This window comes from Athene noctua, chromosome Z, assembly GCF_965140245.1.
Source record: "Athene noctua chromosome Z, bAthNoc1.hap1.1, whole genome shotgun sequence".
Lineage (NCBI taxonomy): Eukaryota > Metazoa > Chordata > Aves > Strigiformes > Strigidae > Athene > Athene noctua.
Window position 1 is genome coordinate 47,860,125 of NC_134077.1, and position 12,867 is coordinate 47,872,991.

The 12,867-nt window shown below is 40.6% G+C and overlaps 1 protein-coding gene across 4 annotated transcripts in view; it reads left to right on the plus strand.

Annotated features, from left to right (window-relative positions):
• Positions 1–12,867, plus strand: part of ADAMTS19 (ADAM metallopeptidase with thrombospondin type 1 motif 19) — a 148,084-nt gene that overhangs the window by 37,103 nt on the left and 98,114 nt on the right. For all 4 annotated transcript variants that reach the window (XM_074931477.1, XM_074931480.1, XM_074931479.1 and 1 more), the window contains exons 4-6: positions 891–1,063; positions 1,969–2,052; positions 3,065–3,222. In XM_074931477.1, coding sequence (XP_074787578.1) covers positions 891–1,063; positions 1,969–2,052; positions 3,065–3,222 — 415 coding nt within the window. The remainder of the gene's footprint in view (positions 1–890; positions 1,064–1,968; positions 2,053–3,064; positions 3,223–12,867) is intronic.

A 12,867-nucleotide genomic window follows, 5' to 3' on the forward strand; every position in this document is an offset into this window, starting at 1 on the left:
ATTTTGTTTTAAATTAAATTATTTTAAATATCATTGCTAACTGCTGTATGCATATTTGACCAACTTCTAGCCTGAACTGTTTCTGTGTAATTAGTTTTTCTTTTTTTCATACATACTGTAGTAGTAATGGGGATTTTGTCATGGTTTTGGAGTTGAGATTTAAAATTAACAAGAGCCGTAACCTCTAGCTTACCATAAATGTAACATGGTTTTGATTTGAAGCTTTTTGTAGGTTTAGAAGCATGTTTCCAGAATTTGGTTTTGTTGTTTTACTTTAACTATTTGTAATGACAGCAGCACTGACTCTGAAGTCGTGTTAGTAAAACTTCACTTTTTTGTTTCCAACAAACCTCTATGTTACATATCATTCTCTTATCATTCATCTGAAATATTCTTTTGTCTTTTCAAATCAAGAAATTGTATTTTCTTAATATTAAATTCTTAGAAAATCTGTATTTGTTGGTTTTTATGCTAAGATAGAGTTACATCAAGATGTTTTCTCTGATTTTGAAGATGGGCAGATGATAATTCTGCAATTTCAGTGAGACTGTTTTTCCGTCAAACCTAACATGAATTAAGTTTTCTCCTACAAAACAAACTAGGAGTCTATATAAATATGTTAGGTGAAAGGATGCAAAGAATCTGACTGACTTTATATTAGCAGCTGGATAAGATTCTTGTTTTGTTTTGGTGTGAACTAACATTTATATGTCATATATGCCTTCAGTCTAAGCCTTAGCTTTGGCAGTGCTAAATAAGCGTGTATTAGAGTTCACAGCTATTACAGTCCACTTAATCATAGTTACACCATAATCATAGATTGCAAATACAAAAAGTACTGTAGGGGTAGATTGAAGGATGAGTTTGTCAAGCAATGTTTTATGTTACAGATAAAAGGAAATCCAAGAATCAAAAAGTATCAGAAAGTGGAAGAGGAAAACGATACTCTTACAAGTTACCTCAAGAGTACAACATAGAAACTGTTGTGGTGGCAGATCCATCTATGGTTTCGTATCATGGAACAGATGCTGCCAGAAGATTTATTCTAACCATCTTGAACATGGTAGGAAATTTAAAATTAATTCTGGCATTAATGCAAGCACAATGCAAGCACTGCGGGCTGATTTCGTTGCTCCTTTTAATTATTCTGACTGAGCACCTGTAAGGGACAGTCAGTAAATGATCATGAGCAGTCTGTCAAGACTTAATCCATATGTTTTGCAGCATAAAAATGGTGCTGTGGACTTGTCTGTACTGTCTGGTGTTATATCTTCAGGGAAGCCAGAAAATGAGAGCTGAACAAGATGACTTTTTGGTTAGAAGCCCATGATATTGTTGGGAAGGCTGGGCTATTGGATGATTTCTCATGATCTATGCTTGTTATGGAAAGATGACATTGTTGAGAAGGATTGTGTTATCATTAGTGGCTGAAAAAACCCAAAAGGTAATGCAGTCACACAGTTACCTCCTGTATCAGCTCTATCTGGAGCTGTAGTGCACTCATTTTGTGCATAAAGCAGTGAAAACTAGCATCTGTAATGTAGGAAAGGAAAGATTGTTCTAAAGAAGGAGCATAAACTGGACAATAAATAAAAATTTTATTCTGAATGATAGGAAGAATTATTGCCGTATCCTGGCTCAGACCACTTGGGCCATGATCCTGTATTTAATTGAACAGAAGTTTTATGTGATTAGTATTTAATGCATGTGTAAGTACTTTGAGAAGGAGGCTACAGTTTCCAAAGTGGTCATGGCCATTGAGGAGAAAAGGGGGTTTTTGTGCTCCCAGAATGAATACTGACTTAAGCATAGAAGATCAACACAGTACTTTAGCTTAATGTTATGTTCAAATTATGGAAAACAAAAGCAGTCACAACAGAATATGAGAAATTTTTTACTTTCTGTTTAGTCTACAGTGTGCGGTGTACAATACAAGCATGTATTTTTATTACTCTTTTTTTTTTTTAGGTTTTTAACCTTTTCCAGCACAAGAGCCTTGGACTACAAGTAAATCTTCGTGTCACTAAGCTAGTTCTCCTTCATGAGACTCCAGTAAGTATGTATCATCTTTGTCTTAGCCTGTAGAAGGTAATGCTGTTTAGCTTGTTGCTCCATGAAAGCTTGTAATACTCACTGAGTTTAATGGCTGACAAATTTTCTCAGTTAGATTTTGTGTGTAGTTACACTGCTGGGCAGCCCCAGTAAAGATTAAGCTTCTCCTAATTTTTGTGCTGCACATATTGAGATTTTTCTGTGCTTGCATTTGGAAGTCAATCAAACAGAGTTGCCTTGTGGAAATCAGCTAGTTCTTAACAAAATCTGCTTGTGCTCTGCTATTTGTGTGTTCATATAGCTCAGTACAAAAATCATCTCCCTTAAACCCAATGGACAGTAGAAGGAGAACTGTTATTTGTTGACCAATACCTAGAAGACCAAAAGGTGCCACGATACAGCACTATTCTTTCATTGCACTTTTCAGACATCATCTCAAATCCTGTTCTTTTTGAAGAAAGATGAGTCACCTGGTATCTTGATTGAGACATTCTATTAGTCTATGGTTTGTATCATATTTCAGGAAAATGTCAACTTGATTTCTTGGTTTTTATACAAAATATTATGAAAATCCTTTCATACTTTAGTTACTTCATAAGAAAAAGGGATTCCCTTATCCATGTTTCTAATTTTAAAATAGTGTATTTTTCCAGTGAACAAGAAAGTATTTCTTACTTCAGTGTCCTCTCCTCAGTAGAGGAATCTCATTTCATGTTCAAATTCTGGATCTTCACATGATTAATCTTTTCTTCACTATGGAGAGTGAAAAGTCACCACATAAATGAGATGAGTTTAGGAGAACAGATCCACTGTACACCTCTCAGTACACTGTCTTCACCTGGTCTCTTTAACATGAGAAAAAGGTGGTCACTGCTCCTGAAGTTCAGGTCTTTCTACCATGAATATATTATGCCATAAAAAGGAGAATATTTTTGTTAACTTAGTCAGAAATATTCTTAGTTCTGTTTACAGAATCATAATTTCAATAAAATGGATCGGTTTTTGCTTCCAGGCAGATATGTATATTGGACATCATGGGGAAAAAATGCTGGAAAGCTTTTGTAAATGGCAACATGAAGAATTTGGCAAGAAGAATGATCTACACTTAGAAATGTCAACAAGCTGGGGAGAAGACATGTCTTCTGTTGATGCAGCCATCCTGATCACAAGGTAAAATACTGACAAATAAGCATTAACAAATAGGCAGTGGCCTAATATGAACATAGAACAAAGGAAGTGGTAGATGACTAACGCAGTTAGGATTTAGTTTTGCAGTGAGGAAGAGTGCAACTTGGGGCATATTTCCAGAACTCAAAGGTGGTGGTAAAGATGGTTCAGAAAGCAATATTTTCCAGATTGTAATATCTGAAATGACAAACGGGTCATATTCTTGTTTCTTCTTTGGCTATATAGCTAAGGCCATAGGTTGGGTGCCTCTCTCCATATGCCTTCATTTAAAAGACACAGCACACACAGACCTGTAGATATTTTAATTAAAAACACAAAAGCATATTTAGACCATTCAGAGATGGATCAGCATGACATTAGGCACATGTCTGAATCATGTTTCCCTCTAATGGACCTAGAATGTCTAATAGAACTAGTATGTTTCATTGTGTGCTGAAGGTACATCATGTATGCAGTATGTACTCTGCAGCCACAGGGGTGTGATTCCAGATATGCAGTTCCTTACAACTCTTAAATATCAGGCATTTCACACATTTAGAATGAAATATGCCTCCAGCTCACCTCTTTCCTCCTAAGCAGATGCTGTCATGGTTTGCAACTGGTGCACAGGAGAATGCAACTTGACGTTCAGACAGTGTGCAACCGCCATCCGAAGAAAAGGACAGTTGGTTCAACTGGTTTAGTGTTGGGCTTAGTGCCATTTCTGGTGTACCTTGGACTGGATGACCTTCACAGTTCCATTCAAAGAAAATTCCTGTGATTGGATATACTGAAATACAATTGTGCTTTCTTATGCTAGTTGGTGATATGGTATCCTAAAACCATGTGTAATCTTTAAATTTACGTGTAGCCTTATACTGTTTATTCAGAGAAATCTTACTAGGAGCTATATGCATTGTTTAAACACTAGTTTACATTGTGATTACCCCAATATCTATAATGTATTTCAATTTTCTGAAGCAGAGAAATGCTTCCCCAAATTTCCCTGTTTTGGATAGCCAGTCACATACTGGAAGGAGGAAATTAAGCAATCCAAATTGTCTGTGGTGAGAGCTTTGTTGCTACTTTTGCTGCTTAATCCCATACCTTTTCCTGGAAAAGCCCACACCCATCTTTTCTTACCCTGTGCCATGCTCCTTTATTTGTTCTGCTTGTCTGTTTATTGGATTGTTGGGGCTTTGAGGGGGCAGGTTAGTTTTTGTTACACATTTATACATTAGTTAAGCAGTAGTACTTCACACAGACTCCTCTGAACTACTGTGAAAGACATGAGAAATAATGTTCTCTGTAACAAATTTCCATCAGCTCATCAGAAAACATATGTGGGACGACAGACTGGAAATAAATTTTTCAGATTAAGATCCAAAACTGATTTTAATAGCAGTGAGTGTGTTGGTGAAGGAAAGAGTCTAGATGGAGAAGGAAACATGTGAGTAGTAGGAAAGAGTGAACACGGGCCAAGGCATAAAGGATGGCCAAGTATCATACATGGCATTGCGTTGACAAGCATAGCTAAAGGGGAAAAGACCTTCCCACATCTAGTTGTACTTTGTGACTGTCCAAGGTTAACTGAGCAATTACATACTTACTGGTTGCTAGAAATATAGAGTAGTTGAATGACCTCTTGCCTATCACCTGCTCTCTTAGTTGATACAGTGGAGGCAGTCAGCAGTATCTGAAGCAGCAACTTGAGGGAGAATCGAATGCTTCAAACCTGCATGTTCCAGGAGAGTAAGTCTAGGGCTGTATCCTTTAGCTTGTGAGGTATATCTCACAAGTAGCAAGATACTGTGAAATAAAGCGTGTTAAACCTCTTGCCTACCATTTTTTTCATCTTTGACTTAACCAGCCTTTATGAGAAGAGGCAGAACGGATGGAAGTGAGGCATTAGTTAAACAGTCAAGAGGCAGTGGTCTGGAGATGTCTTTAGCAGCCAGTGTGTTTGGCCACAGAGCTTTTTGAATTTCATGCAGCATTTCTGAATGGTAAAAAAGCATTTTGAAAGCCTAATCATATGTTAAGATATGCTTTTGTGATGTGCTTTGTAATAAAGATACACTGATTTGCATTGCCTAAAATTTTTTAACTGTCAGTTTTAATATGTTTTTTTGAGTAAATCTCTGATCAGTGTTAAGGAAATTGAAGTAGAGAGCAGGGAAGTGATTGGTTAGATGTCAGATAGTAAGTCGGTGCTGGAGCCAGAAATTGAAGATCTGTTCTGACATTTTTTTATTTTTTCAGTGGTATTATTCTCTGGACTATACTGCCTCCCATCTTAGAACTGCTTTAGCTGCTAATAAATCATACCAGTGCGGTTTGTTGGCTGTGGGAATGTTTTGCTAATCCAGGCTCCCTCTGCATATCATCAGGTTTATGGTATAGCTAACCCATGTGTGGCTCCACTTGTGTGTTTTGTTAATTCAGTCTCATTCTGCTTTGCAAATGCAGAACAAGCTCCTTTGTTGCAACTTCCAAACAGCTTCGGAGAGCAGACCTGCTTTATTGAGAGAAATAATTTTGTTTAGACAGGTGAACACCAACTGCTTTGTATTTTTCAAGTAAAAATGTAAAGTTCTGGCTATCTAACACATTCTGTGGCAGATGTGTTAAAACTTACCCACACCTCCTTTTTTTGTCTTGCATGATAATAGAACAGCAAGAGTGCTTTGAAAAAGCTTTACGGTGCTTTCACATGCCAGTTGTGTCTAGTAAGGAAAAGAGTTAGAAATGAAGTACTGAGTGTTCTGCAGAGCTAATTTTTAATGCTTAACTACAAAGAGTGTAATGTGTACATAATAGAGGCTGTTATTCAACAGTCAAAGATCTGTCATAACCTTTTAATGAAAAAGGTATTTTGCAAGATTTAGTTTTGCATTTGTTATATAAGGCAGAAGGCAAAACCAGCTACTCCCCACAACTTTCTCTGCTATAATGAAACGTATGAATCTGCCAGCAGTTTGTTCATTTCACTTTACTGTAGTACTATTTCAGCCTGTTAGTTTTTGTTTACTTTCCCTTTTAAATTGGCTTATTCAGATGAAGTAACGTCCTGTTTAAAATATAATGCTATAAAATAAAAGTAAAACAGAAAGAAAAAGTTTGAATTATGTATTTAGAAAAGATCCCCAGGGAGGTTAGGTATAAAGAGAATGTCAGAATTAAGACACAAACTGTTTTAAGGACTCTCTTGATAAAGCTATCTGAATCACAGTTAAAAATTAGCATATTACTTTAGAGATACACATAACAGGAAGAACTTTTATCTGGAAAAAAAAATATACCATGGCACATCAACATCCTCCTTGCCTTTTGAGTCACAGAGTGCAAATGCACAGAGATAAGTCCTGATTTTGGTGGCCCCTGAGATATTAGCAGTTGCTATCTGCATTGGTTCTCTGAATGAGGTAACTGAAAGTAAGGCAGGAAAAGGCCTATGGCATCCATGGTTGCTCTATGATGATACTTAAGTTCTCATATTTCTCCTATTGTAAAAAAAGCACTGAAATCTTCAAAGTGTATTTTAAACAAAAAACAAAACCAAAACCACAGAATCATTCAGGTTGGAAAAGACACTTGGGATCATCAAGTCCAACCATCAGCCCTACCCTACAAAGTTCTCCCTACACCATATCCCCCAACATCTCATCTAAACCATATTAAACACATGCAGGGATGGGAACTCCACCACCTCCCTGGGCAGGCTATTCCACTGTCTGACCACTCCTTCTGTGAAAAATTTTTTCCTCATGTCCAGTCTGAACCTCCCCTGTTGCAGTTTAAAGCCGTTCCCTCTTGTTCTGTCACTAAGCACCTGTGAGAAGAGACCAGCACCAACCTCTCTACAGTGTCCTTTCAGGAGCTGTAGTCCTTTCAGGGCTGAGGGAGGTCTCCCCTCAGCCTTCTCCTCCTCAGACTGAACAGTCCCAGCTCCTTCGATCACTCCTCATAGGATTTATTCTCCAGGCCCTTCACCAGCTTCGTTGCCCTCCTCTGCAGAGATCTCTCTCGTATTGAGGTGTCCAAAACTGGACACAACACTCCAGGTGTGGCCTCACCAGTGCAGAGCACAGGGGGACTGTCACCTCCCTACTTCTGCTGGTCACACTAGGCAGAATCTACCTTAATTTAAAAATTGTGCATCATGCTGCTTGTCAAGTGCATAGACAGTCTGTGTCACAGTGGTTTTTAGAAAAATGTGTAAATATAAACAAAATTCTTTATTCTCCTTCTCAGAATTTCCATTTATATATGTGCTTGTGATAGAAAGTAGATCTCTGATTCTCCTAATATGCATCCGATAGACAGTGATATTTCATGTTCACAGTGTACATCAGCTGTCAATTCAAAGTGACCTGCAGTATCTAAAATCTATTTGCTCTGGGTGATAGATAACGAAACAGTGTTGCAAGGCATTTTCACTGTAAGAAAGTGCCTAATTCTATAAAATTAGACAATGGCATGAACAGCACTTAGATTTGCTAAATATTGTTTCATTTCCAACTGTTTCAACCCTCCAGAACTCTCCCCAAAGATTGGACAAGGACTTCTTAAGTGTGATAACCTTCCAATGCACACAAGAAGTACAGTTCTTTTCCTGACTACTTTTTACTACCTTTCTGATGGTTTGAACGAGAAATACATCCTCATGAAAGTCACAGGTGGAAGACTGAATGACCGCTGCACAGAAAGTAAAACTACAGTGTCACGGAAAAAAAGGTTGCAGTGTTTGGAAGTCCAAAAATTATTGAAATGTAACAGGATAAAGATTGAGTTATTAAACTGCTACTGCTGTCCTTAAACTTCTAATGAAATTCCGCTCTGGAAAAATGAGTTCTTGCAAGTGCAGGGTGAGAGATGAAATTATTCCTAATTTTGTCTTCATCGTGGTATTTATTCATCAATATAACTTTAATACTGCCAACTCTTTTGATATTTTTGCAGTTTTACTGTGTTCAATGGTTTTCTTTTGATATCAGCAGCAGACATCAAGGGAGTTCATTAGAATTTCACATGTTCTTACTGTCAGTTATTTACTAATAGGATTGTAGATGCAGAAGGAAGCATGGACAGGTGAAAAGATCATACTTCAGAAGCAAAGCTGTCTTTTTTTAAAAAACACAACAATCTTCCTTATTCATCACATTTATTGTAAGACTTATTTTTACCTTGTGTATTCCAAATATCTCACTAATTTTAAGTCATCACATGATATTTGTGTGGGGTTTGTTTTTTTCCTTCTGTAACTTCAAGTGTTTGAGTCTGTCAAGTAGTAATGCTTGTAATAATACATGTAAGGAAAATCTGCATGAATTTATCTGTTTCTGTCAGCTTGTTCTTTTGAGCTTTAGTCCTCAGGCTATGTATGTTCCATTCACTCATACAGATCTGTTATGTAGAATTACATGGACCTAAAATGCATTTTAAATCCCTGATTATCTAGTGCAAGTCTCTAACATACAATTCAGCCAGTTATTTTTACATAGAATCACAGGATCACAGAATCATCTAGGTTGGAAAAGACCTTGAAGGTCATCCAGTCCAACCATTAACCTAACACTGACAGTTCCCAACCACACCAGATGCTTCAGCACTATGTCAACCTGACTCTTAAACACCTCCAGGGGTGGGGACTCCACCACCTCCCCAGGCAGCCCATTCCAATGCCCAACAACGCATTCTGTAAAGAAATGCTTCCTAATATCCAGTCTAATCCTTCCCTGGTGCAGCTTGAGGCCATTCCCTCTTGTCCTGTCACTTGTTACTTGGATAAAGAAACTCATCCCCAGCTCTCTGAACCTTCCTTTCAGGGAGCTGTAGAGGGTGATGAGGTCTCCCCTCAGCCTCCTCTTCTCCAGACTAAACACCCCCAGTTCCCTCAGCCGCTCCCCGTACGACCTGTGCTCCAGACCCTGCACCAGCTCCGTTGCCCTTCTCTGGACACGCTCGAGTCATTCAATGTCCTTTTTGTAGTGAGGGGCCCAAAACTGAACACAGGAATCGAGGTGCGGCCTCCCCAGTGCCGAGTACAGGGGTCAGATCCCTTCCCTGTCCCTGCTGGCCACGCTATTGCTGACACAAGCCAGGATGCCATTGGCCTTCTTGGCCACCTGGGCACACTGCTGGCTCCTGTTCAGCCGGCTGTCAATCAACCCCCCCAGGTCCCTCTCTGACTGGCAGCTCTCCAGCCACTCCTCCCCAAGCCTGTAGCGCTGCTGGGGGTTGTTGTGGCCCAAGGGCAGCCCCCGGCATTTGGCCTTATGGAAACTCCTCCAGTTGGCCTCAGCCCATGGCTCCAGCCTGTCCAGGTCTCTCTGCAGAGCCTCCCTACCCTCGAGCACATCAACACTCCCACCCAACCTGGTGTCATCTGCAAACTGACTGAGGGTGCACTCGATCCCCTCATCTAGATCATCAATAAAGATGTTAAACAGGAGTGGCCCCAAAACCCAGCCCTGGGGGACACCACTTGTGACCGGCCACCAACTGGATTTAACTCCGTTCACCACAGCTCTTTGGGCCCGGCCATCCAGACAGTTTTTTACCCAGCAAAGCGTGTGCCCATCCAAACCTCGAGCAGCCAGTTTCACCAGGAGAATGCTGTGGGAAATGGTGTCAAAGGCCTTACTGAAGTCAAGGCAGACAACATCCACAGCCTTTCCCTCATCCAATAAGCAGGTCACCCTGTCGTAGAAGGAGATCAGGTTTGTCAGGCAGGACCTGCCTTTCATAAACCCATGCTGACTGGGCCTGAGCATCTGGTTGTCCCCCATGTGTTGCATGATGGTGCGCTCAGGATGAGCTGCTCCATCACCTTCCCGGGCATCGAAGTCAATCTGACAGGCCTGTAATTTCCCAGATCATCCTTCCAACCCTTTTTATATGTTGGCATCACGTTGGCCAATTTCCAATCTGTCGGGACCTCCCTGGCCAGCCAGGACTGCTGGTAAATGATGGAAAGCGGCTTGGGGAACACCCAGCCAGCTCCTTCAGCACCCTCGGGTGTATCCCATCTGGTCCCATAGGCTTATGTGTGTCTGTGTGATGCAGCAGGTCACTGACTGTCTCCTCCTGGATTGCAGGGGGGTTGTTCTCCCAGTCTCTGTCTTCTGGCTGAGGAAGCTGGATTCCCTCAGTACAACTAGTCTTGTTATTAAAGACTGAGGCAAAGAAGGCATTAAGCACCTCAGCCTTTTCCTCATCACTCGTTGCCATGTTTCCTCCTGTGTCTAGCAAGGGATGGAGACTCTCCCTGGTCTTTCTTTTGCTGTTGAGGTACTTATGGAAACATAACTTCCTATCTTTGGCTGCTGAAGCCAGATTAATTTCCAGCTGGGCTTTAGACCTCCTGATTTCCACCCTGCATAGCCTCACAGCCTCTTTGTAATTATTGTGAGTCACTAGCCCCTTCTTCCAAAAGCTGTAAGCTCTCCTTTTCGCCCTAAGTTGCAGCCAAAGCTCCCTCTTTAGCCATGGTGGTCTTCTCTGGCTCTGGCTTCTCTTACGGCAACTGGGGACAGCCTGCTCCTGTGCCATTAACACTTTCTTTTAAAAGAGTGCCCAGTCTTCCTGGGCCCCTATACCTTTCAGGATCATCTCCCAAGAAATCCTTTCAAGCAGGTGCCCAAACAAGACAAGGTCAGCCCTTTGGAAGTCCAGGATGTCAATTCTGCTGCCCCCTCTCCTGGCCTCTCTAAGAATAGAGAACTCTATTATTTCATGATCGCTGTGCCGTAGTTGGCCTCCAACCTCCACATCATCCACCAGCCCTTCTCTATTCAAAAAGAGGAGATCCAGCAGGGTATCTTCTCTGGTCGTTTCACTCACCAGGTGTTTCAGGAAGTTATCTGCCACACATAGACTGGTCCCATTCTGCTGTGTTGTGTTTCCAGCAGATGTCTGGGAAGTTAAAGTCTCCCACAAGAACAAGTGCAAGTGATCGTGAGATTTCTCCTAAGTGCCTGTAGAATATTTCATCCCCCTCTCTGTCCTGGTTGGGTGGCCTATAGTAGACTCCTACTGCAACATCTGCCCTGTTGGCCTTCCCCCTGATTCTTCTGCAAAGACACTCCACTGTGTCTTCACTACACTTGTGCTCAAAGCAATCATAACAGTCCCTAACATACAGCACCACCCCACCCCCTCTCCTTCCTTGTCTATCCCTCCTAAAGAGCTTGGAGCTATTAACTGGCGCACTGCTCTCATGGGAGACATCCCACCATATTTCTGTAATAGCCACGACATCATAATTTTCCCGTGTCATCATGGCTTCAAGCTCCTCCTGGTTGTTACCCATGCTGTGTGCATTGGTACAGACACACTTCAGGTGGGCTGGTGTCCCCAGCACTTTTTTGCATTTAGAGGTCCTAAGTCCAGCCTGAGCTTTCAAAGGTGTTACCATGGTTACTGATCCATCAACATCCCTTGCATCTTTGTTGTGCTGCGTGTCTTCATCCCTTGCCTCCACTGAGATGGCAGGGTGAGGGTCACTGCTGGCACAACAGCCCACAAACTCTGATAATCTTCCCTGGGACTTATGTCTGGGAGTTCCAGTTTTATACCCTTGCTCCTTGACATCTAGTATAAAGCTCTCTCCATGAGCCCAGGTAACTCCTGCCCCAAGATCCTTTTCCACCTCTGGGACAGGTGCATCCTATCTGTTGCCAAAAGGTCTGGTGCCCTGTTTAGTAACATATGATTGAAATATCGTATTTTATTTTTCTAGTGAATAGCAAAGATAGACAGTTCTGAGACAAATATTTAAAAGAAAGGAAGATTATCTGTGTTCTGAAGTAGACCATTGCCACAGTTAATTACTTTCAGAATGGACAGTTGTATCTGATTTGTAATTTTTGTTACTTCAGCTTTCAACCATGGATCTATTTGTACCTTTTACTGCTTAAGAACAGTGAGAAGGATCTTCCCTATGTAATACTTGCAGGCTGTACTCAGGTTACAACTCATCTTTCTCTTAGATTAATAAAGAGAGATTTTTAAGCCTGTTTCTCAGACATGTAATCATTGTCTTAGATCCTTCCAGACCTTTTCCCTTTTTCCAAATTGCTTTTTGAAGCATAAGCACCAAAATTGGACACAGTCGTGTGTGAATGGTTGTACCGGTGCCATGTCTGATATTTTCCTTCATCTTTATCCAAGGATACTGCTCACTCCTACTGCCTGTTTTCGCATGCGCATTTCTTTTTGTTGTTCTTGTCATGCTGTTGCCATATCTGATCAAGTTCAGGGGGTCCATTTTTGGCTACATTAAAATAAAAAGTTACTCAGATGAGTAATCTTTAAAAACTGATTTGTTTTCATTCCTATTTGTACTCTACCAGAACTCATTTAATTTTCAAACTTCACCAGTAGTGCTCTCTTATTTTCTTCCAGATCATTGTTTAATGCTAATGCTGAGTCTAGATTCTTTTGGACTCCACTCAAAAACACCTTTCTTGGCTTCCTAACATTTCTATATCTGTTCTGAGATGTTAATTGCACATTCGATTCAGTTGCTAGTTCACTTACCATACTTCTGAGCTGTTATTTTTTTTAGTTTGTCTGAAACATAAACTTTAGAAGACTTATTTATATTATCCTTTTTAATATCAGCTCAACTTTACAGAGCCTTAA